Source organism: Silurus meridionalis, chromosome 9, assembly GCF_014805685.1.
Source record: "Silurus meridionalis isolate SWU-2019-XX chromosome 9, ASM1480568v1, whole genome shotgun sequence".
Taxonomy (NCBI): domain Eukaryota; kingdom Metazoa; phylum Chordata; class Actinopteri; order Siluriformes; family Siluridae; genus Silurus; species Silurus meridionalis.
The window spans coordinates 21,736,301-21,762,101 of NC_060892.1; the positions used below are offsets into that span (position 1 = coordinate 21,736,301).

The 25,801-nt window shown below is 36.0% G+C and overlaps 1 protein-coding gene across 2 annotated transcripts in view; it reads right to left on the minus strand.

Annotated features, from left to right (window-relative positions):
- LOC124391167 (protein kinase C-binding protein NELL1-like) overlaps positions 1-25,801 on the minus strand; it is a 263,303-nt gene that overhangs the window by 90,823 nt on the left and 146,679 nt on the right. For both annotated transcript variants that reach the window (XM_046857567.1, XM_046857566.1), the window contains exon 13: positions 5,754-5,879. In XM_046857567.1, coding sequence (XP_046713523.1) covers positions 5,754-5,879 — 126 coding nt within the window. The remainder of the gene's footprint in view (positions 1-5,753; positions 5,880-25,801) is intronic.

The window sequence follows — 25,801 nt, forward strand, 5'->3', positions numbered from 1 at the left end:
TGATTAAACGAGTGGAATCAGGTGTGGCTCCGGCCCGGACGAAATAAAAAAGCTTGCGGTCACGCCAGCTCTGTGTGAATCAGGCTGACGATCCATGAGCTAAACGCTGTATTTGATCAGTCTGGGAGCTTTTCATTTTCCCTGGGAATTCCAGATGCTTTAGCTGTGGACTAATTTACATACAATCTGTTTTATGTATGAGTTTTTTGAGCGTTGTATAATGGGGTTTAAGATATTTGTTTTATGTCAAAACCATAACTCTTGTTTGATGTGAAAAGACAACTTGAGGTGCATGATGACATGAATGAAAACACTACACAGTCCGATTGTCTTTAATTCATAAGTGACAAAGTTTATAAATAATATAAAGTATATAAAGAGCACTGACTCACTGGGGAAAATGTCAACATAATGTAGTAAGACTTAACCTTTACATTAACCTTTAATACCAAAGATAGAAAGCGGCAATGTGAGAGCCAGGTGGTCTGGGTTTTCTGTTTTTGTGCCTCGTGTCACACATGTTAATGCAATCCACACCTTCTCACTTGTGATATTCTATATTAAAGTTTATAGTACACAAGTAGATGAACTGCAGTCTCTAAATTGCCCCTAGGTGTGAAACTGTGTGTGTGTGTGTATTTGAGGTGTGTTGGAATTCGAAACTGACATTTGATGAAAAGCCCACTCACAATTATAATTTATCCTCCAGCATCAGCCACGCAGCCCAAGCTTGTTTATTCTTGTCATTAATCTGCACAAATCTGCGTTTTGTAATTGTAGACCTTCGTTACGTGAGCATCCTGCATGCAACATGCCACATGGCTTCAGGATGGCATGGGAAAACATTCATTAAACTGCAAGCTTACACTCACCTCAGCAGCTTTGGAGTGGCTCAGGTCATTCTGTGGATGTTAACGATAGACTATTCTTTAGCTGCATTAAGGATAACCTGGGCACATTTCTAATTAGGGTTTTAAGGGTCATGCATCATCCCTAATAAGGAAGAAAATTCAATTATATGAATCATTGATGTTTGTAGGTGCAAAGCAAAAAAAAACAAAAACAAAAAACCTTTGTATAAAATAATGGGATTGTGTGCAAGAATTTTGCAGCAATAACAATAACATTGCACCTCATACAGGTGGGATCAAGACTCCTTTTAGTAAAGCCCCAGTAAACTGAACATTATTACGAGCAAATTTACAACACAGGGAAATGAAAAGAGGAAATAAAATCATTGTCAATTCAAATGGATGCAAAGAGTCTTTTGGGAATGTTCCTCTTTAGGTTCCTATGCTAAATTATGCCCTCTAGTGCGATGAGAGCAACCTTCAGGGCTGATGTTCTCATTTTACAAGCCTAACTGACCTCATAACGTCAGACTTCCAGATTTCAGTAAATCTGCGATTGTAGGCTTTTTGGCTCACAGTCCCGCTTTTTAACCGCGTTCCAATCAAAAAGAATCCCGCTAGGTAGGTGACTTTATGTGAGCTGCATTGCCCCATGTGGAAGGCAGCTGCCCTCTGAGCCCCAAGTTTTGTCCACATTTGAGAGGAGCATTGCACTTTTTTGGTGTAGACAATTCCATTACTCAAGTCACTGGACCAGAGCGGAAAGCCACCAATGTGTAGAAGAACATGGAATAACAGGGACACATCTGACCTCAAATAATTTCCTAGGAGATTTACACTCTTGTCTGCAAAATTCCCAAAATTTTTGTGGTTTTTTTTTTGTTGTTTTGCTTGTGTGTAACCACTAAATAAAAGCAATATTGATAATGATAATAATAATAATAATTCACATTTTGTTTTATATATATTAATATATTTGCTTTGCTATATATATATATCAATACTGAATTTTAGAGAAACTCAATAATGGAGTTTTCATGGATAAATTATTTACAATCTTTTACAATCAATCTTTTTAAAAACCTGTTTCAGATGACACTGACATCAACTTTGAAACAAACTGAGGTGCAAGGTCCACCTGCTAGCAAGAAACAATTTTAAGAAGAAATAGGACAAATAATCCTGTCATTTTCACTTTCCAATGTTTATCACTAAAAAACATGCCAGGTCATTAAAAATAAAACCCATAAATAGTCAAATGTTTTGGGAATTTTGATAACATCTGGTTTTGGAAAAGACATCAATTACATTATAAAAAATAAATTCATGTTCACTAATCTAATTAAATGACTAACATTCCAAGACATCTGGGACATTTCAGTGTGTCTATTATTTTGGTCATCCATGCTTGCATTGTAAAATGTAACTTTTAGCAATAGTCCCACTGAAACGGTTGCTACAGGTGAATTAGCAACATATCAGCATGGCAACCAATACTCTTTCATAAACATGAATATACATTATGGAAGGTACTCATGAATAAAAAGAAGCAGCACAACCAAATTCACCAGCTGCACTTTTTACAGCCACGTACAAATCGATCTGTGCTCAAGCTAGCAAAACTAGCTGACAAGCTATCAGTGAGCGCCACTTGTTCGGGACCAAAATAAACAAAACATTTTGATCTTATTGTGAATCGAAATGTCAGTTCCTCAATTTTTGCATTTACATTATTGCATTTGCAATCGTGTTATTACACAGAATATCGCCACGGCCAATGGTGATTAGTTACAGCTCATATTTAGTGTAACTGCACAAAAGAGATCATGAGGACTGAGAGAAGAAGTGAGACACCATGCAGACATTCTGGCATTTCTATATTCAAAGTTTTTCTATACTTTCCAGCAACATAGTGCAATGTTTCACTGGTTTTACAACTACTACTTCTTCAGGTTTAGACCATGCCTCGTTTGGGATTAAATCAGAATACAGACAGAATATAAAAATATACAGAGAGACATACTTAACACATAGAGATAGAGATGGTGTTACGCCTCAACTGTGCAGGCCCTCTCTATATTATTTCTTTAATTATCACCAGAAAATATAGAGATGAAGTTTCTATGTTTATATAAGCGCCAGTAAAGCTCTAACTAACAGTGTCATTGCTAATGTCAGGTACCTTCAGGGAGACGCTCCTAAATATGATCTCTTCTACTTGGCTTAGACTTTTTTTTTTTTTTGCCCTTGGCAGCTGAAATATTATAAGGGAAGGGAAGAAATAAAGGACTCTGACAGAAGTGCTGGAATAATTAGTTTGGGTGACATTCAGATTAGCATGAAATACAGCTAAAGTAACGCTGCTGTTAGATGTAGTGTAAGGCGGTCAGGCTGAAATTCTCAACTGCAAAACTTATGTGTGTCTTACAATAATTAAAAATTATCTTCTGATGATGATTATTATAATGAATCAATACAATTATACATTTTTATACATTATAAAGGTTCTAAATCATTATTTAAGAGACTGAGATCTGGTCGCACAACTACTCTGACAGAATGGTGACAAGAGCTGCCTTTCAACACAACTATATAGTGATTAGGTTATGCTCAGTGTTAAATGTGATGATTCAACACTGTATAGCAGCAACAGTTGAGCTCTAGGTTGGATTTGAGAGTTGTAGTGCTGTAATGTGGCTGACCCTGAACTCTGACCCCCAATAACAAAATTACTCACACATGCAAACGATTTGGGGCTCTTAAATATTGTCAAAAAACAAAGCAATCTATATTTTAGTTTGTAAGATTGTTAAGTCTCCAGCTGTTTTACACATCGCAGAAACAGAAGCACATTGTTATTCTCTCCGACCGGCTTACATCCTGATACAGATTGCAGTAGTGTGATGTGAAGTGATCAATCTTTGGATTGGATTTATGTCACAGCAGGTAAATAAAGATGGCACCAAATGCAGAGAGAAGTTTTATGAAACAGCATTCATGCAAACGAATCCAAATCAGAAGTCAAGTCGAGTAATCCAGAGGAGTCAAAGTAATCCAGAGACTGTCTAAATTCATGTGAGGTGCAAACTGAACACACAGGGCGACAGCAGTCACTCAAAAACAGAAGCAAAATCACAACAAACTGTAAGAACAGTGCAAGTTACTTTGCAGTGAGACTCGGGCTCAAAATGTGTTTTTTGTATACATGAGGTGTGATTATTCTTAGGAATTAGTGATTAGTGGTTAGGTGTGGATGATTGGTAATAATGTGTGGGTTACAAGTTGACAGGTGTTTATTAGTGGGGTGGGTGATTAGTGGGGGTGATTTAGTCAGATGTGAATGATAAGTAGTCAGATGTTAGATAAATAGTAAAGAGGTATTTCTGATTAATAGTCAGAGATGGATGAAAAGTAGTGGGGGTGAGTAATTTGTAGTCAGTGGGTAAATAAACTTTTTTTTGGAACTAAAAGCATTGTGTCGGCGATCACTAGTCAGGGTGGGTGATTAGTCGGACAGGGGTGATTATAGTCAAGTTCAGGCAATTAGTAGTGAAGAATGGGTTATTAGTAAACAAGAGTAAATAATTAGTAATACGTGGTGGATAATGAGTAGGGGTGGATAATTAATTAATAGTCAGGTGTGATTTGTAGTCAGTGATTATTAATGAGACATTGAAGATCAGAGATGTTGGTGAGTGATTAGTTGGTTGGATTTGAGGTGTTGGTGATTAGTAATCAGTGATAAGTGTTGTGATAAGTAATCAGGAGTGGGTGATTAGTTGTGAGGTTTAGATGATTAGTAGTCATTTGTGGGGTCATCTTTAAGGAGTGAGTGATTAGATTAGAAAAGGTGTGGATGATTAGTAGTCAGTAGCCAATGATTAGTAATGATAGTAGTCAGAGATGGGTGATAAATAGTGAGGGTGGGTGATTGGTTGTGGGGTGTGAGTGATTAGTAGTTATGTGTGAGTAATTGTTTAGGCAATTAAAAGTGAGGTGGGTAATTAGTCAGGAGTTAGTAATTAATAATACTTGATTGATAGTCAGGATTGGGTGAATAGTGGTTCAGAAGAGGGTGATTAGTAGTCAGGAATAAGTGATTAGTAATCAGTGGTGGGTGATTAGTAATTAGGGGTTGGTGATTAGTATTTAGCTGAAGATAAACATGCCTCTGTTGTTAGAAAGTATAATCCATTGCAATTGTATTGGCAAGCTGCAATGTGTTAAACAAAAAGTTTTATTTTTCCTATTAATTGTGATTATTGCACACTTTGCTTTTTTTATCACTGTTATTTCCCCAAGAAGAGACGCAGCGTATTAAACTGCAGCCCATATTTCCGAGGCCCAGCTATAAAATAAAAGCACACACTTTTTTCCTCAAGCTTCGGAAATGTTTCACCATACCATTTGTTGGGGATTGTGCCGTTTGAAATGATCTGTTAATAAAAAAAAAGTCTGACAACAGCACTTCAGCAATCACAATGTTTTGTTGGTAAAATAACAGTTTGGAGAGTTATGTGAAGAAAAACAGAGAGCAATCAGTTACAACCCAAACACTGTAACTGCTCCAATTATTCCTCAAATAAAAAAATAAAAAAATTAAAAAATTACATTTTAAGCACTGGTGTCACGGAGATTAAATCTGACATCTGTACTAAATCTCACCTCTTACTGAGGCTCAGTTACACTTATATTAAGGATTTGCTATATGAGACAAACATCATAAACAACAACAAATGACTGCAGAAAAACATTTTATGGAGTGTATTTAGTCATGTGTGTATGCAAAGGTGTATTTAAACATGTGGGTATTGAAATATATCCATCATGTTATGTTTTTTGTGTGTGTGTGTGTGTGTGTGTGTGTGTGTGTGTGTGTGTGTGTGTGTGTGTGTGTCCAACCTGTGCAGGAGAAGTCATCTACTCTGGAGAATCCAGGAAGGCAATCGCATCGATGTCCTCCAGGTAAATTAACACACATAGTGTTGGCCTGGCAGTAGTGCATCTGTGTGGAACACTCATCGATATCTAAAGAAGCAAATCAAACAGTAATGGGCAAAGGTCAAACATGTTACCATCACTTCATTGTGACTTGAATCTACACTGCAATACAGGATTAGACACAATATCTAATCCTCATTATAGACATTGTAAGCCATCCTCATTACAAATTATTGTAAATAAACAAAAATTTATACAAGTTATATGTATTTGTTTAGGTTCATTTTATGCGCATTTTATTGTGGTACACAAATTAAAAAAGTTTCTAGTTGTAAGAAAACACAATTTTCCGACAATACGTGATCACATGATCCATTTGGTAGCAAGTATTCCTGATAAAACTTTGTACACTCCCTGCTTCTTTTCAACAACCACCCAGGAAGTATTTTGACCACGTGTTACCCGGTCTGCGATACCATCATGGACAGCAAGTTAAATCAAAGAGCAAACGTGAACTTGTGTGTGTAACTGGACAAATCTGCCACAGAGACCTTTGACATGACATACGTTTGACATACAGCAATGCCGCAATGAGTCATTCGTGATGTTTTGAGTGGCACGCATGCTTCAAGAGTGGAAGAACATCACTGGAAGACGATGAGAGATCAGGAAGACCTTTAACGAGCTCAACCCCTTAAAATGTCAAAAAACATTCGGCAACTTGCGCATGATGCGCATCATCGTAAAACAATCCACATCATCTCATTCGCCAGATTTGGCTCGTGCGGACTTCGCCATGTTCCTGAAGATGAAGATCCACCTCAAAAGTTGCCGTTTTGTTGCCATTTTTGAAAGCTGCATTGAGGACCGATAAAAAAGTCATAATAGTAATTCGAATTGCTCAAAACAAAAGCAAAAAGGGAAAAATGGAGATCTGAGAGCTCACAAGAGACCATGGAGAAGACCATGCAAATAATTTAGCATTAAAAAAAATCTTAAATAGGTGTGATCATATGCAATGATATGGTAAAAACGGGAACTAGCTTTCCACACACACACACACACACACACACACACACACACACACACACACAGTATAAAGGAATGGGTTAACATGTTGCTTTAACAGCGTATCCTGCTGTGTTTTATTCTTTGCTAAGTGCGTAACCTGTACCTGGTGTCTGCTGTATTAAAAGAATAATTTAGAGTACTTCTACTTTAATAAAGATGTAAAAGTGCTTTTCATTCTAAACTACTTAATCACACTGTAATGTTTATGTTGGACACATTCAGAAACCTTTAATAGAAAGTGTTGGAAAAACCCTTATAATTATTTGTTATTTGTTATTTCTACTGTTCTTCTGAAGTCGATTTGTTCAAAGTCTGTGAAGAAACAATTTGAAATTATGCCATCAATTCAGGAACATTATGTTCGGATGGATTTTACGCTCAACTTACTATTATAGTTTACAGCAACTAATCTATGAAATTCTAGCAGGAGATTTAGATAACTGGAGGTTGAATGATATATATATGTTATATGTTATTATATCTGATATATATTTTATTGTGAAAGAGGTCAAGAATAAAAGGGGGAAGCATTTGGAGTTCTCATGAGCCAATAATATCCCAATACATGATGCAAACATCTGGCCATAAAGGAATAGAAATCAGACAGAGGAATTTTACCTTTTAACAGAAAAGCAAACATTTGATTGCAGACACCACCCTGAGAAATGAATACCACCTGAATGCAAAACAGACACTACAGTGTAACCAGCTTGGCTAATCCACATCCCAGTAAGGATTCGCTCACAAAATAAGCTCGAGCAGCTGCAAAGCCGGTGTTAATTCGGTTGCAATCAGCGCTCGCTTCCTCTGGCGAAATGCTCCAGCCACAGATGGTAATCTTGTTTTTAGCCGCCGACTCGCATAAGAAGGGCACGCGTTTTTATTATCTGACACTTTCTCATTCGTGGGATGTAATCTTTAATCAGCAGATTGTGATAACAACTAGATTTCTTCCAAAAAATATTGTTTATACACAGTTTATACACACTGATTTTATGATTTTAGGTGGACAGGGAACAAAACAATATTTACTCAGGAAACAGCTTCTGTCTTGAACAGCAACCAAATAACCAAATTGTAATCAAAATCGCATTGTTAATAATAATGTTAATAATAATAAAACAAAGTAGCGTTCGATTTTTTTTACATTTTTGTATATTGTAATTTTATTAACAAAAGTCTCACATTTTTAAAACTTAATTTTTCAATGAAATAGAATCAAATGTTGCCTAAATGGGATGTATTTCTTATTCCTTGGCATGAATTGGATACCCGAAGAGGTTCACCTTCGAGCCACCAGTCACGCCTCCCTCCAATGCTCACAATCTCACTCAGCCGCTCCTACAAATCACCTACACCTGTCCTCCTTCTACTAATCACCTACACCTGTCCCTTTTATAAGGTCCCTATTCCCCTTCACGCAGGGTCCGATCACCAGTTACGACCATAGATCACCTGGACTTCCTACCTCTCTGGTTCCCTATGCTTCCATGCTTCCATGCTCCCTGTGCTTCCATGCTTCCATGCTCCTGGCTACACTTCTAAGGAGCACTCAGTTAAGTGTGCCATTTTGCTTTAGTTACTTCTTAAATGCTCATATGTGTATTTGTGGACAATAAAGAACATACAGTATTACTCCCGGTTTCTGACGCTTGGTCTATCCATGACACCTTGAATGCACAATTCACTTTTATTATGGTCCAATTAAAAAACTTAAAAACCAGATCCAGTTTTCATATAAAATACACATTATAAGTGCGAAAGCAACATTTAAAGGGAATGAAACACTGAACGAGGAAATTAACAATTATATGATTAAATGAATTATTGAGTGAATAAATAAAATAATGTATGCTTGAATTAATAAATTAACAAAGGAACGAAGCAATTAATGAGAAAATGGAGGAAGGAGGGAAGAAAGGAGGGAAGGAAGGAAGGAAGGAAGGAAGGAAGGAAGGAAGGAAGGAAGGAAGGAAGGAAGGCAAGATGGAATGAATTATTGAATAAATAAAAGAATGTACAGATAAATGAAGAAAAAAATTAAAGGAAGAAAGAAGCACCACAAAAACGAAGAAAAGCAATGAAATGAAATGAAATGAAATAAAATTAAAGAGTGAACGTGTGAATGAACAAATGATTGCTCAAATTAATTAGTGAGTGAATAAATAAATATATGCTTGAATGAATGAACAAAGAAAGGAAGCAAGGAATTAGTGAGGAAGAGAGGAGGAAGAAAGGAAAGAATTGGTAAATGAATAAAAGAAAGTAAGAGGATGAAAAATAAAAAGCAATACAAAAATAAGAAAAACCATGAAAAACATACACTAACACTAAAAAAGATAAGCAACAAATAAAAGTAATGAGAGATTAACCGTGGGAATGAACAAATGATTAATTGAATTGTTAGTGAGTGAATAAAAAATGCATGCTTGATTGTATGAATCAACAAAGGAAGGAGGGAATTACTGAGGAAGGAAATGAATAAATGAGCAAAGATAGAAAGCTAGGAATTAGTGATGGAAGGAAGGAATTAGTAAACAAATAAATAAATAAACAAATATGAAAAAAGTAGACGGAAGACAAAAGAAATTAAGCAAAAGCAATGAGAAAGATACTTATACAATATACAATACAAAAGTTAAGCATCAAATAAAAGTAATGAAAGAGTGAAAGGGGGAATGAACAATTGTTGATTGAATGAATTAGTGAGTGAATAAATAAGTGAATGCATGCTTGAATGAATGAACAAAATAAAGAGGCAAGAAATTAATGAGGAAATAAATGCATGAACCAATGAAGAAAGGAAGCAAGGAATTTATAAGGGAATAAAGGAAGGAATTAGTAAATGAGTGAGTGAATGAATGAAAACAAAAGAAAGAAAGAAAAGGCACCAAAAACATACAGTGGGATGAAAAAGTGTTTGCCCCTTCCTGATTTCTTATTTTTTTGCATGTTTGCCACACTTTAATGTTTCAAATCATCTAACTAATTTAAATATTAGTAAACGATAACACAAGTAAACACAACATGCATTTTTTAAATTAAGGTTTTTATTATCGAGGGAAAACAAAATCCCAAACTACTACTTGTGTTATCTTTTACTAATATTCAAATTTGTTTCATAATCTGAAACATTAAAGTGTTAAAAACATCCCAAAAAAGAAGAAATCAGGAAGGGGGCAAACACTTTTTCACACCACTGTAAGAAAAGCCATGAGAAAGAAGATACAATGGAAAGAAATAACAAATTAAATGTTTGTATAAAATCCTGCTTACTCTAGTCCCTTAATCTGGCAAAGTTTTAAAAAGCAGCATACATGCATCAGTCTGTGTACTCTCTGTATAGTATAATCCTTTGCCTCAAGTCCAGTCCAGAGAAAAATGGCATCTGCATATACAAATCTCCATCTGTGTTTTATTCCATCTTATCTTACTGACGTTTGAGTTTAACGGCTATTAGCATATGAAGGAATCTTGGCAGTGTGAAGTGTCGCAAACCATTTCTTCACAGGTGCAGGTTCGAGGTACACTACACAGGCTTTCTAAGACTCACATTACACTAATATTGTATTTATTATTGCATAAAACTTTCAAAGTTATTATTTCATCATAAAAAGTTAATAATCAATATTTCAGTATCCAATTACCCCCAAAACAACATCCAAATTTTGAGAACCGTACACTTGTCACATTCGCCAAACTCTAGCTGGAGCACATATCTGGTTATTTTCTTTACTTTGTCATGGATTTAGCTGCTGTGGATTAAAGCATGAGTGTATAAAATGCAATACTGAACAACTGACGCTGTAAATTCCTCTATGATTGTTATGGAGCTGCAAAGAGGCTTCGGATAACAAGCCGTAAAGCATACATCCGAGCAGATAAGACAGAAATACACGCTGGAATCCCCGATCTCATTTACAGCATCGCTTCAAAGAAACAACTTCAATAAAACTCACAAACAGTGAAAAATAAAAATAACTGCAGAATGCTTTAGTAATAAATGTTTGCCAGTAAAAAAAAAGGATTCTGGCCAAAGTAGACCAAGTTTTTAAAACTTTGTGCGACGTTTTTCTGTTTACCATCTACAGCACAAATTCATACCTTTTATTTCATTCAGATGAAGTCATACTGTACGATTCTTTGATAGAATGTGAAGGAGATGCACATGTTACAAGAAATCAAGAAGAGACAAGACTAATGTTAAATGGGTTGAAGGGGCAAGGTTTCGAAAATGCTAAGAATAAAATGTGTAAAATGTTATATATGTATACATCATAGGCTTTAAAAAGATTTTTTGAATTGGTAAGTATTAATACAAAGCTTAATTAAGGTCTAAATGTAAAACATTTAGAAAAATATGTATTTATCAAAATATACATATTGCAATAACGATTGCTGTAAAATGCTCTATAAATAATAACTGCATTGAACTTAATTCTGAAATATATTAATCTTCAAATATATTCAGGTTCTATCCTGATATTCCTATTTACCCACCACACATAATGGAAATATCTAAACCTTATACCCATGCAGTGTGTGTGTGTAATTTCAGACACAACTCCTATCTCTTGCATCAATCCAGAAAACGGATTAAGGTGATACAGTTCACTTCATTTTTTCCTAATTTTTCTCATAGAAAATTCCCCCGAGCTATTGGTGCCCTTGTGCACTTAGAAAGGTGAAAGACAGAAAAGAGAGAACTTTTTATTTTAGCATAAAGCCTGTTTTGTAGTATTTTTGTTTGTATGTAGGATCTTATGTAACAATTGTATGTAAATAGCGTTGTTTATGTCTGTACCCGAGTTGACGTGAGGAGATGATTCACCTCCTGCCACTGCAACTGCCACTTGCTGGCTAGATGGTAGTCACAGTGACTCACAGAAAGGAAAATGAAAATTCAATTTGTTCACTGAGAGCTTAACTCCATGAAATCATTTGTGCAGAGATAGCTGAACGCGTATCACCTTGAATTATCATTGCGCTTTGACTACCGCATAATCTGTGCTTAATACGACGAGTTGAAACACAGCATCAGACTGAATTTCAGCACAAGACATTCAAATACTGTACTGTAGAAAGAATATGTAGGAAAAGAATTGATAACAGTTGAAACAAACCTAGAACAAAAATACAGAGATGGCCAGAAAAAAAAAACCCACCGATCCTCCCTCACTTTCCGTCAAAGCTAATTTTTTTATGTTCTTTAACATGAAATCAAATCTTTCAGTTAATGGTGGCTTGTGCATTCCACACCCAGGCCTTTGGTGGTGTCCTACCTGAATCTAGCCACCTCTTAATACCATCATTCAGAAGCCACTGCTATAAAAACGTCTCTAAGTTATGTACAGTGAGGAAAATAAGTATTTGAACATCCTGGTATTTTGCAAGTTCTCCCACTTAGAAATCATGGAGGGGTCTGAAATTGTCATCGTAGGTGCATGTCCACTGTGAGAGACATAATTTAAAAAAATCCAGAAATCACAATGTATGATTTTTTAACTATTTATTTGTATGATACAGCTGCAAATAAGTATTTTAACACCTAAGAAAGTCAATGTTGATATTTGGTACAGTAGCCTTTGTTTGCAATTACAGAGGTCAAACGTTTCCTGTAGTTTTTCACCAGGTTTGCACACACTGCAGGAGGGATTTAGGCCCACTCCTCCTCACAGATCTTCTCTAGATCAGTCAGGTTTCTGGCCTGTCGCTGAGAAACACAGAGTTTGAGCTCCCTCCAAAGATTCTCTATTGGGTTTAGGTCTGGAGACTGGCTAGGCCACGCCAGAACCTTGATATGCTTTTTACAGAGCCACTCCTTGGTTATCCTGGCTGTGTGCTTCAGGTCATTGTCATGTTGGAAGACCCAGCCTCGACCCATCTTCAATGCTCTACCTGAGGGAAGGAGGTTGTTCCCCAAAATCTCACAATACATGGCCCCGGTCATCCTCTCCTTAATACAGTGCAGTTGCCCTGTCCCATGTGCAGAAAAACACCCCCAAAGCATGATGCTACCACCCCATGCTTCACAGTAGGGATGGTGTTCTTGGATGGTACTCATCATTCTTCTTCCTCCAAACACGTTTAGTGGAATTATGACCCAAAAGTTCTATTTTGGTCTCATCTGACCACATGGCTTTCTCCCATGACTCCTCTGGATCATCCAAATGGTCATTGGCAAACTTAAGACGTGCCTGGACATGTGCTGGTTTAAGCAGGGGAACCTTCCGTGCCATGCATGATTTCAAACCATGACGCCTTAGTGTATTACCAACAGTAACCTTGGAAACGGTGGTCCCAGCTCTTTTCAGGTCATTGACCAGCTCCTCCCGTGTAGTTCTGGGCTGATTTCTCACCTTCCTTAGGATCATTGAGACCCCACGAGGTGAGATCTTGCATGGAGCCCCAGTCTGAGGGAGATTGACAGTCATGTTTAGCTTCTTCCATTTTCTAATGATTGCTCCAACAGTGGACCTTTTTCACCAAGCTGCTTGGCAATTTCCCGTAGCCCTTTCCAGCCTTGTGGAGGTGTACAATTTTGTCTCTAGTGTCTTTGGACAGCTCTTTGGTCTTGGCCATGTTAGTAGTTGGATTCTTACTGATTGTATGGGGTGGACAGGTGTCTTTATGCAGCTAACAACCTCAAACAGGTGCATCTAATTTAGGATAATAAATGTAGTGGAGGTGGACATTTTTAAGGCAGACTAACAGGTCTTTGAGGGTCAGAATTCTAGCTGATAGACAGGTGTTCAAATACTTACTTGCAGCTGTATCATACAAATAAATAGTTTAAAAATCATATATTGTGATTTCTGTTTTTTTTTCTTAGAATATGTCTCTCACAGTGGACATACACCTACGATGACAATTTCAGACCCCTCCATGATTTCTAAGTGGGAGAACTTGCAAAATACCAGGGTGTTCAAATACTTATTTTCCTCACTGTATGTAACCCTAGTTCCCTGAGGGAATGAGATGCTGCGTCGCAGCGCTTTGGGAACGCCTCACATTGTCCAAGATCTGAACCACGTGTGAAATCTGGCCAATAGACAAGTCGTGACGTCATCGGCGGGCGACGTCACAACAACCAGGAGCTACATAATGGCTGTGTGGTGGTAGCGACATTAGCTTCTGCAAAAGAGAGAAGGTAAGCGCCGCAGGGAGTGTGGGCCGGGGACGCAGCATCTTGTACCCTCGGGGAACTAGGGTTACATACGTAACCTAGAGACATGTAATACATGTACATGTAATACTTCAGGTTTGAAGGAGGAGGGACACCAGGTCTGCGAACCATGTTCTGCCCGGCCAACGAGGTGCTACCAGGAGCATCGGTCATGTGCATCCTGCACCTTAATGAAACGGGGGCAAGGATGAACACACAGCCAATATTTTTGCTTGCTAGCCATGCTTGAACAGAATATAACACACAAAGCGCTTACCTGAACAAGCAGAAGCTAATGTAGCGCAGCCATTTTGTAGCTCCTGGTTGTCGTGACATCGTCCGCCGATGACGTTACGACTTGCCTATTGGCCAGATTTCACATGTGGTTCAGAAGCGTTGCGACGCAGCTCGAGTTCCCAAATGGGGAACCATCAATATTATACAGAACTGCAGTAGACCAGAGCACTGCATCACCGACAAGTATCTCATTCAGCGAGAATGAATGCTGTTACTAATGCAAGAAACCCAATAAACACAATTGAACAAGTCTTCTTTCACTGCAGCCACAGCTGTGTCACCTACATACATCATCTCTAGGAGAAGCATCAGTTTTAATCTCATAAATATCCTTGCATTTTTGTTTTTTTGTGCAGGTTTCCTAGGGATTTAAAATTAGGGCAAATTAGGGCCCTTGTAAGTGTATCTGTGACCAAATCAGCTTCTTCTTTTTAGCCAGCTATTGTGAAATGAAAAATCAGCCATAAAATCCACACAGATATATCTGAGCTTGTGCAGTTTTCTACAGATGCAGTTTGATAGCTTACAGCCATAGGTAATGTGACAACAGAAATCTGATTGGATAGAAATTTCAACGTAAAAACAGACACTCTAGCTGCAACGCACCCAAGAGAATAGACTATTTGGAATAAATTGATGCTTTCAGTGTGACTCTACAATTTTCATAGTCATGAAAATAAAGAAAATTCTTAGAATGAGAAGGTGTGTCCAAACTTTTGGTCTGTACTGTATATATATATATATATATATATATATATATATATATATACATATATATATATATATATATATATATATATATATATATATATATATATATATATATATATATACACATACATATATAAACAATTTATACATATTGAAAAATACATATGAAAAGAATTATAATAAAATGTAAGTCAGTGTTTCTGATTGTGTTTAGGCCATCAGAGAAGGCCTTGCTGGCTCTCACCACACACCGCTATCGATATATTGTATTACTAAAATATCTCAGCTAATTGTCTGTCTAATGTACAAAATAATAATAATAATAATAATAATAATAATAATAATAATAATAAAAGTAACAGATATTAGTGGCCAAGAAGTGCAAAACAAAATAACAAATCAAAAAACACAATAAAAAAAAAAACTAAAATAACATGGCAGAAAACACAACAAGAGTATATACACCTGTCAAACAAAATATACAGGTAGTACAGAAGGTTTTGGCAGGAGATGTGTGTGTGAAGGAAATTTTTTGTTGTCTTAGATTTAAAGTTGCATGATTTAAAAAAAACAACAACTGGTGAACACAGAATTCCACACAGATAAAAAAAAAAAAAATGGTAACAGATGCCTTGTCCAATGAATGATAGCATTCCATTTGCCTATACTCTAATCTACATACATTTTCCATTTTGCCTAAATTGTTCATTTTTTCTAATTTGTTATATTATGTTTTGAACTGTAATATTTTTCTGGCTTGTTATTTTGGTTTTATGTTATTATGTGCGTAATTTGTTATGAGACTTTTAGTATTTTTTTTTTTTTTTTTTTTTTTACTTTTTACACTGTTTTGCACTTTTGGGGCAGCTGTAAATACAGCTTGAAACAATCAAGGTATACAATCTTTTTCAACAGGAAAAAAATGGCCAATGTGACCATTAAAAAAAGATTTCTAAGCGGAAATACAGCTGTTTTTAAACTGTTTACTGTGCATTAATGCAGAATCACTGCCAAATCTACTAGTCAGTAGTGTAAAATATTTTAATAAATGTACTTCGTTAATGTACCTAAGTAATTTTTTTGGCTACTTTCTAGTTTTACTGCATATCATAGATATAAGCAATGTTCATTTTCTACACAACTATATTTATGATTCAATTTATGTACTCCATATATTTAAATCAACTGTTGCTAATTACATTGTGCAATTAGTCAGTCAGCTCTGAATGTATATATATTTTTTTTACCTTACCTTATATTACTTTGTGACATGATATTGTAATTTTATTTGTTAACTAAATATCCTTTTTTTAAAGATTTAAAGCTTTATTATTACTATTATACTTTATTTGTTTTGTTTTATTCTGACATGTTGAAGGGGCCATTGTGTTGATGTTGGTTAGTGCAGTGTTGAGGTGTACAATTTTAATTTGGATTTTAGAAAACAAAACCTCACAAATCAACTGTTTCGTCTTTTTATGTGTTGGTGTTGAGGATTAGTGCATCTTTGAGCCTACGTTCAATATGGGGAAATTACTCAAGTACTGTTCAAATCAGATACTTTAAGACTTTTTCTCGAGTCATATTAGAATTGGTTACTTTTAACTTGTTATGGAGTTAGATTTGCAGATAGGTATCTATACTTTTACTCAAGTATGATTTTCAGCTACTCTTTACACCTCTGCATCTAGTTGAGTGATGGAAAAAAAAAATTATGGAATTTTAATTTTTTTAACTTAGGCTACAGGTGAGTAAATTTTAATTAATAAAAAAGGGAAAATTCAGTTTTATATGTGTGTTTAATATATGGCATGAGCTTGAGAAGCTTGAGGCTAAGCTATTGCAATGGATTCGGACCACCTCTCAGTCAGTAGCTTTAAAATGTAGCAGCTATTGACCAAACGCTAGTATTGTGCATTGGTCAGACATTTATGAAGAGGTGAATAACAGCCAGCTGCTGTTCTTGTTCCTGAGTAGTAATTAAATAGATTTTTTTTCATACCAAATGTAACCATGGGAGCTACAGTGAACTGCTTTATAGAGACTAATGAGGCGGTGTGTGCTCAGAAACTATTTATTTTTCAGGTGCTGATGAGGTTATTGCTTATAAAGGCCTGCAGCAATGACTCCAGATCAGGAACTCCAGTGCTGGCCAGAAACATCCCTTTAAATATTTTATTAAGGTTTTTCCAACACATCCTTATATCTACATGATTTGTTTGTTTGTTTAAGGTATGTTCAATCTGCAAGTCGTCTTTTTTTCTCCTCATGCTATCTCACAGAAGTTTTTCTTGCCACTGTTGCCTCTGGTTTGCTTAAAGCGGACCTACATCGAAATCATAATTAGATTACTGTAAAGTTGCTTTGTGACACTACACGCAGTAGTAAGTGGCTAGTGTGTCCTATCACTGATAGGTGGCGCACATGTCGTGGGCCAAACCAGAGACTATTAATCAAGATGACAGACAACAGTGTTAGTGTGTGCACTGAACAGCATGTGGTGATAGAGTTTCTTGTAAACAAAAGCGTGAAACCACAAGATATCTACAGATTTCAACACAGTACGGTGATGAGACACTCAGCCGCAGTAAGACATTTAAATGATGTAAACGTCTCAAAGATGGCCGTACGTGGTGGTTCCCAAATGTCGAAGTGAAGCAGGCTATCCTAGAACGGTTCAGGCGTACAGACAAATCGTTCTATGCCAAATCTTTCTAGGCATTAATTAAATGCTGAGATAAGTGTATAAGTGTAGCAAGGAAATTTTTTATCAAAAGTCCTGACTTGAACAACCCTCATGTTTCCAACATCACTGCTCATTCTGTCCACATTCCACAGAACCACAGACACTGCTATTCCAACGTTTTGATAGATGTCTTTAACGCTTCATCCCCATGTCCCAAATGGATGAAAAGATTTGACAGTGATAACCTCAACAATGATAAAACTAATGAATAAATATTCATTAGTGTCACCCCGATGAGTGGGAATTCATAATCTGACCTCATAATCACAGACTGCATGTTACCATCAAATGAAATCTATGTTAATTATTTAACAAAAATGTGATTAAAAAAGTGGCCCAAATTGTTGGTGGGATTATTACTTCAATAGTAATATTACCACCAGCTTGCTTATCAGGGACAAACTTACACTTATAAAGAACATCCTATTCATTTTTATCACCACATTATCTGTGTAAAGCTGCTTTGAAACAATGTTCATTGTTAAAAGCGCTATACAAATAAAAATGAATTGAATTGAATTAATATCCTTTATATTTAATATCTCTGCATCCATTATTGCAACTAGATTTATAAGTTTTAGTAGTGTAGGTAAATGAAAGGACAGATTATAGAGTATAGTGAAATGCACAAAGACTATAAACACAACATGAACTAAATGACATTCGACCGCAGCTAAATCTAAATAGTGATGCTAATCAGGCGATGCAGGAAACAGGTGCAGGTGATCAGTGAAACTTAAGAATTGGTCATGGGATGTTCTGATGCTTGTTATTCTGTACTGTATTTGGTGCCATCTTATTGTTCTCATCTTTTTATTAGCTGCTCATCTCCCTAGACGATTGTCTTTTAATTGCCGTAGATTCTCACTCTAAAGCTGTTTTATCCAAGATCAACACTTTTTTTTTCAGAAATCTTTCTAAAGAATATTTTGCACTGCCACCGCATCAATCCAGCAGCACATCTGCCTGGCTCCGGGTGTTGCTATGCAACCAGATGGTTTTCAAATTTTCTAGTACTACTATTGCACTGAATACTGACTGACATTGCTGGAGTTAGCGTGGCTGCTTTGCAGGAAGTCGATCATCTCTCTGGTTTTCTACAGCATTGACTTTCAGTTTCCTGAGGCCAGAGAACTGCAAAACGAACCTACACAAGCTCAGTAAACCCAAGCCATAACCATGTATTGCACAGTAAACATATCAAATTTCTGACTGTGGGAATTGATATCTGAAGTATGAGCCTAGAAGAGGATGATATTACAAGTCATTCACTCTAACGCTATGAAATGCAATGTCACACATCAGTATTTACATATGTTTAGCTGTGTTTATCTGCCCCTTTGTAAGCACAAGGGGCAGTGAATAGAACACATAGCAGCCAAAATACTCCTACAAGGCCACTTTATGATGTAAATCAACTGTCATAATGTAATTCCATCTGATTGTGTACAGTATCTATGGAACCACACTTTCCCATGTAACTATGACTACTTATAGATTTGCAACAATATTAGAAACTGGTCTTCCCTTAAGACTGCCCAAAACGCTACTCAGAGGCAATAAAAAGGGCTGATTATTAAATTAAGTCCAGAGTCCTTTAAAATAAGCTTGTAATCAAGAGAAGGTCCTTTTATTGGTAGAGGTCAGTAACCTAACCCCTTAAACAGCTTTTTATTTTCTGAGAGCTTTACCTCCCTTTTAAAAACTTATAATAACGTAAAAATGAAAGCCAGTTAAATTTTCCAGTATATATATATATTTTTTTTTATTTTTTTGTTTTTTTTTATATTGCTTTTTTTTACCTGATTTTGATAAGATGTTTCCACATCTGGGATAAAAATTGTACATTACATATTAGTCTCACACACACACACATACACACACACACACACACACACACACACACAAACACACACACTCTCACCTCCCCCTTGTTTCCTTAGCGAGGCTATCCAGGGAGGGGAGGATCCCTGACAGTGGAGCATACAAATTTGTGAAATAAGCCAACTTCCCTCAGAATGAAGAAACTGCTCACTGATCTAACCACATAGAAGTTCTGTTTGTGCACACTAGGTATGTGCATCTCCATAACTTAAGCCGATGCGGTTTGTATCTTGATACATAGCTAAAGATATGATACATTAAAGATACATACTGTATGCAGCAGCTTCTAAAGCAATGTGATATGATTCACCCTTGTTATGCTGCATTGTAATCCGATTTTGATTTCATTCAACACAATGTGATTCAATGCAATTGAATATGGTACAGATAGTTCACTTTAATTTCTTTGGTTCAGACCAAAGCAGCAAATCATAAATTTAACAGAAAACAAATCATAAGTGCCTTCTGACTTCTAACGCATGGCCCTTTTACAAACAGGCCTCTATATAAGAAAAAGAGATTAAACAAAACAGAATTTTATACTGTTGTGTCTACAGCAAGATGCAGCTCTACTTCTGCCATGTTAATCTATATTCTAAGTGACTCTCAGGATGCGCCTTGGTCTCCGTAGTAGCAGTGGTGCTGAGAAAACGCGCTTAAGAAACAGTTTCCGAAGAGAAATCAATCAACATATAAAATATTGAACACAATTTATTAGTCACTTTTTAAATAAAAGTATTACGCATCTACTAATAATTCTATATATGTAACGCATGTAATGCTAGCGTCACTGTTTTTACCCTGCACACGTTCATGAGTCTTTGCTTTTGGTCTTATGATCGGTTTATCACCACTGGAGTTGGGACACCGACAAGGAGCCCAGGAGATCACAACGCTTCGTTTATTGAATAGTGGGAGGTAAAACTCATATGTTAGCCACAGCGGATTAAACAGAGCATCTCATATCTCTCACTACACTCTTACAACTTCCGTGCAGACTTTTCATGGTATTGTTTCCAGATCTTATTTAAAGTACATGAATAATAATCTTAATTTCACTCCCAAACTATAAATAAATAATTGACTGTTTTTATTATCAACCTTTATGCAAATGCACCAGTTGGAATCAGTAAATCTTACCATGCCTTACCATGCACACAAATGAGTGGTCATAAGATGCTTATTTGGGGTCACTGTAGCCCTTTTTTCTTTCATTACCTTGTCATAGTTATGATATTCCCTTGTCCAAAACACTCTAAGGCTCTACAAAAGGAACCTGCCTTTCTAAAGCAATGGCTTGTTGTTATCTGGGAACACTCTGTCAGAAAGTTTGTCAGTATGGAGCGATGATCCGTGCATCAAAAGATGACGTTTTCCTTGTTTTGAAAGCAGTCAGTCATCCAGCGCAATGCATTCGACCAGTTTGCCATGGGCTTTACTTTGATGCAGCCTGGAAGGAATTCTGTCTGTGTTTGTGCCCATGTCTGCTGCTGCAGCTCTTTCTTCTCTTCTTAACACCTGCAACCTAAATATATTCCATGTAGTTCTTTTTGATGCTTCTGCAGTTTGTAGTACTTTATATTCACGCATGTTTTTATGCCTTACAAACACTCTGTGATTTTACTCCTAGTCTCTTTCTAAAAAAAAAAAGACAAAGACATGCCCATGATGCACACTATTTATATTTTGTAAGGGTAATGAGGATGATGTCCTGTTCATGTTTTGAAAAGAGTTACACAAAAAGTTGCTGGAAAAAAAAAAAAGCATGCGGGTGTCTGCATAAGTATGTATTTGTGTGTGGGTAGGAAAGAGAAATTTAGGTGGGTCTGGTTACAGTATGTTTATTCATAGAAAGTGCATGTGATGCGACAAGAGTCAGTACTATTAAGCTGTCTGCTTGTATGTGTGTGTGTGTGTGTGTGTGTGTGTGTGTGTGTGTGTGTGTGTGTGTAGAGTATGCAAGAAAAAATGAGAGAGAGTAGGAGAGAAAGAATGTTTATAAAGCTACAGGGTCACAAGTTTTCACAGAGCATGACATGACCTGGCTTTTCTCATACACTTGCACGCTCTCTTGGCCGTAACATCTTTTCTCTCCGTTTCTCTCTTATTCTCTTTCTTTTTTTTCGCTCTAGCTCCCGGTTTTGCCCTTTCCGCCCCCTCTCTGTCTTTTTTTCTCTGACTTTCTTTCTGTCACAGATCTTGTCAACTTGCAAACACCCACAAATGAAATGTTTATGAGTGTAAAATGCAGTGCCAATAGAAAAGGAATTTAAACACGCATAGTAGGATCTACTTGGAGGACATTGAATACTTGGGCAAATCAATAAGACTGAAGGGCAGGTATTTAATGTTGCTGTTTCTGCCGTAGAGTCATTAAAATTAGTGTATGTAAAGTAAAACAGTGCAAAAGCTGCAGGGTTGCAATATAGTTGAATGAGAAACCTTAAGACCTGGCAGTAAATTGTTCATTTAATCTGCCTATCATCAGGTTTAAAATGCTTTAAACGACCTACATTAATCATTATGTAGCTGCATACAATGGTGTGTGTGCGCGTGTGTGTGTGTGTGTGTGTGTGTGTGTGTGTGTGCGCACCCACTATCATGTGTGTAACTTGCTATCAGTTTGCATCATAATGCTATTACACAATGAAAATTACATTTTTAAGCTATTGATAGAAATCAGATGTAATATCACGAACAGCCGTGACTGATTTGCTGGCTTTCAAAGAAAAAAAAGAGCAAAACATTTTGAGAGAAAGAGTTGCTCTAGCTCCATGTCTGATTGGGCAGATTGGACACTGGAAACTGGTGTTCCTTTAAATGCAGTGGAAGTGCTATAAAAGGAACCTCCCATGATTCAGCACTGAAGATTCATACACTGCTCGCAAGGACTTTCAGTTGGAGTGTGAAAGGGCCAGTAAGCGACAAATTGTGAATTGACCACTTACAAAACTATGTGTGAGTTCGAAGCAGTGAATCAAATGTGCAGAAAAGCTTTTGCATGCTGCAGTCTGAGAACTAGTGAAGCTTGAATTATTAGAGCTGAAATAAGATGATCAGAAGCATGTTCCTGTTGCAGTGAAAGGGTTAGAACAATCGCCTTTTTTGTAATACAATGTAAATTTTTTTTAATAAGCCCACTGCATACAATATAGTGCTTATTCAGGACTTGTTTATGTGGCCCATTGTTGTTATTATTCATACCTCTGTGTGTTTTTTAGCTGAGAGTTTGATTTTGCTTGATATATACTTTACTATTACATCTAACAAACAGTATGTACTTTTTGAAAGTAAGCTCACCTGATGAATAAAAGAGGTGGTAGCTTAGTGGTTATGCACTGGACTCTGGATCAGATGGTCACAAGATCAATTCCAGCACCACTATGCTGCCACTGCTGGGCCCTTGAGCAAGGCCCTAAATGCTCAACTGCTCAGTTCTAAGTCATTTTGGATAAGGGGGGTCTCTCAAATGCCACAAATGTAAATGCAAATGAATAAAGCTTGAATAAAGAAACATGTAATTACTGTATAGTAATAGTATGTTTATTTTTCTGCAGTTTTCTCTCACCATCACCTGAAATGCTCCACGAAATGCTCCACCCGCCTCTGATTTCTATCACCTGCCTTCAAGCATCAGGACAATCAGAAGAAAGAACATAAACACCTGCATTTTATCAGCTCCATTTTTCATAGCCTCCCTTTTGATTGAAATCCGGCATTCACACATCTGTTCACTGCTCTATTGCTGTAATACAGACGTGTTGAGTGAAGCATTACATTTCAGATGATTGGAGTTTGATTTCTTTAAAAAAAAAGGTGTAGAGTCAATAATGTTGAAACCATGTTTGGAAAATAGCATTTAAGGAAGGCATTAGTGTTTAGTTATGCCAAGGATGTGAGAAGGATGCAAAAATATATAAATAAAAAAAACAGAAATACATCCGCACATTAAATCCAACTCCACTGAACTTGCATTAATGCCAGAAAAACTGACTCACTTAGTGCCTCTGTTACTCCATTTATAGTTACTGCTAATGTTGTGGAGCATCTGCAAAAAAAAGTTATTTTCCTACAAACGCTTGTTCCCTAATGTGTTAAAATTAATTAAACAAAACGAAAGTAACATAAAAATTAAAACCGCCAAAAATTAAATAAAAATAACATATATACATGTAAAAAAACAAAGATTGCTTCTAAATTACTTCTAATGCAATAATACTTTTTTTCCCACAATGAATCCAATAAAAACATTCAAAGATAAACTTCTAGGGACTAATTTATGACAAAAAATAATTACAATCTTTTTTTTTCTTGTAAACCTGTTTCAGGCCAATGTTCATAGATAAAATCGCAATATAAATAAAATGTAATTGAATTAAAAAAAAATTTAAACTCTAAAGTAAAACAAAAGCCTCCATTTCAAAAGCAAATCTCCTCCTCAAAGTGTTGGAACAACAAGAACAGCAGAAAACATTGGGGTTTTAGATCACATAATGAATATGAGACGATCAATTTGAATAAAATGTTCAGATTCTTCCTCTTTTTCCCCCCATCAATATCTTTCTGGTTTATCTGCTGTTTTTTTCCTGTTAAACATCAAATGCAGTATTCACAAGTAAAACCCATGGCCTAAGCATGAATATGAATGAGCCATAAATAAGCCTCTGATTTTTTTTTTTTTTTGAGGAGGGTGAGGTCCTTCAACATCTGCAGGCTGATGCTGAGGATGTTCTACGAGTCAGTTGTGGCCAGTAATTTTCTTCATGCTGTGGCATGCTGAGGAAGTGGGCTGAGAGTGACAGACACAGTATATTGTATACAGCAGTATATTGTAATATAGGGCTGACAGATGACTATGAAAACATCATAATTATGAAAAGCATGTGAAATGAATGATCACACAGAGGGGCGAGGCAATATTGATGGATATTAAAAGAGAAATATCAGGGGGAAAAGCTGGAATAATAAAGTGATGAAGTAATGAGGCAATTTATATATATATATATATATATATATATATATATATATATATATATATATATATATATATATATATATATATATATATATATATTGCTTAGGCTAGGCTTGCTTTTGGTTCTCTCGAATAGTTGAAATCACATTATGAGCCTCTCGAGACAGACCGATCACGGAAGGCAATTCAAGCCTCATCTAATGCTATTTTTTATTTTCTCTAATGGTCCAATTACAACCATCCCACAATTCCTTTTTTCTTTGCAAGGAAAGTGACTTTCTTTTATTCTCATTTATCAGAGTGCAGCATCAATTCCATCTCTCTGCCCTCTATATTAATTGCTGCAAGAGCAGAGTTACAAACTGTCAACACAGGTCATTCTTGTCTAATTTGCAAGTATATATATATATATATATATATATATATATATATATATATATATATATATATATATATATTTCTTTGGAGAATATCATGAAATAAAAGTCAAAGTAAATTTGACATTTAAAAGTGACTGAAGTCCAGCCTATTTAACCATTTTTGCTCCAAAATATTGCTACTTGACTGAAACAAAAGGTTTTTAAAACTAAGAAAAAATGGATTATTGAAGAATATTGTTTTTTCTAACTGGAGACTAAAAATATAGAAATATACAGTGTGTTGCTCTGATAAAATAATATGAATGTAAAGAATGAATTGAACTTTATATGAATACTGCAATATGAGATATGCATTGCAGTGATAGTCTGCAAAAATCATGCAACCTGAAACCTACAGGTATAACATGTCTGTATGTAATAACATTTAGATAATTCATTCAGATAAAAATGCTTAGGAATATAGTCTATTTTTGAACAAACCATTTACAGTGCCTAATTTGTTTTTAACTGCACAGAGAATGAACCATAATGTCCCTTACAATACAACATAATGTTGCCAGTTATGTACACTCAAAGGCATTATGTCTCATCCTCACCAATTATTTTTTACTGTGTTAAAGTCTTTATTTCTGCATTCGATTAAGTCTACCTTTCAGAATGTAGAACACCTCTAATAGCAGAAGTGACTTACTGAACTCCTATTGGCTCTAAGGTACTAAAGAGCAGCCAAGGTTTAGAGGAATAATACACTGCATTATACATTTAAGCAGAATCTTAATA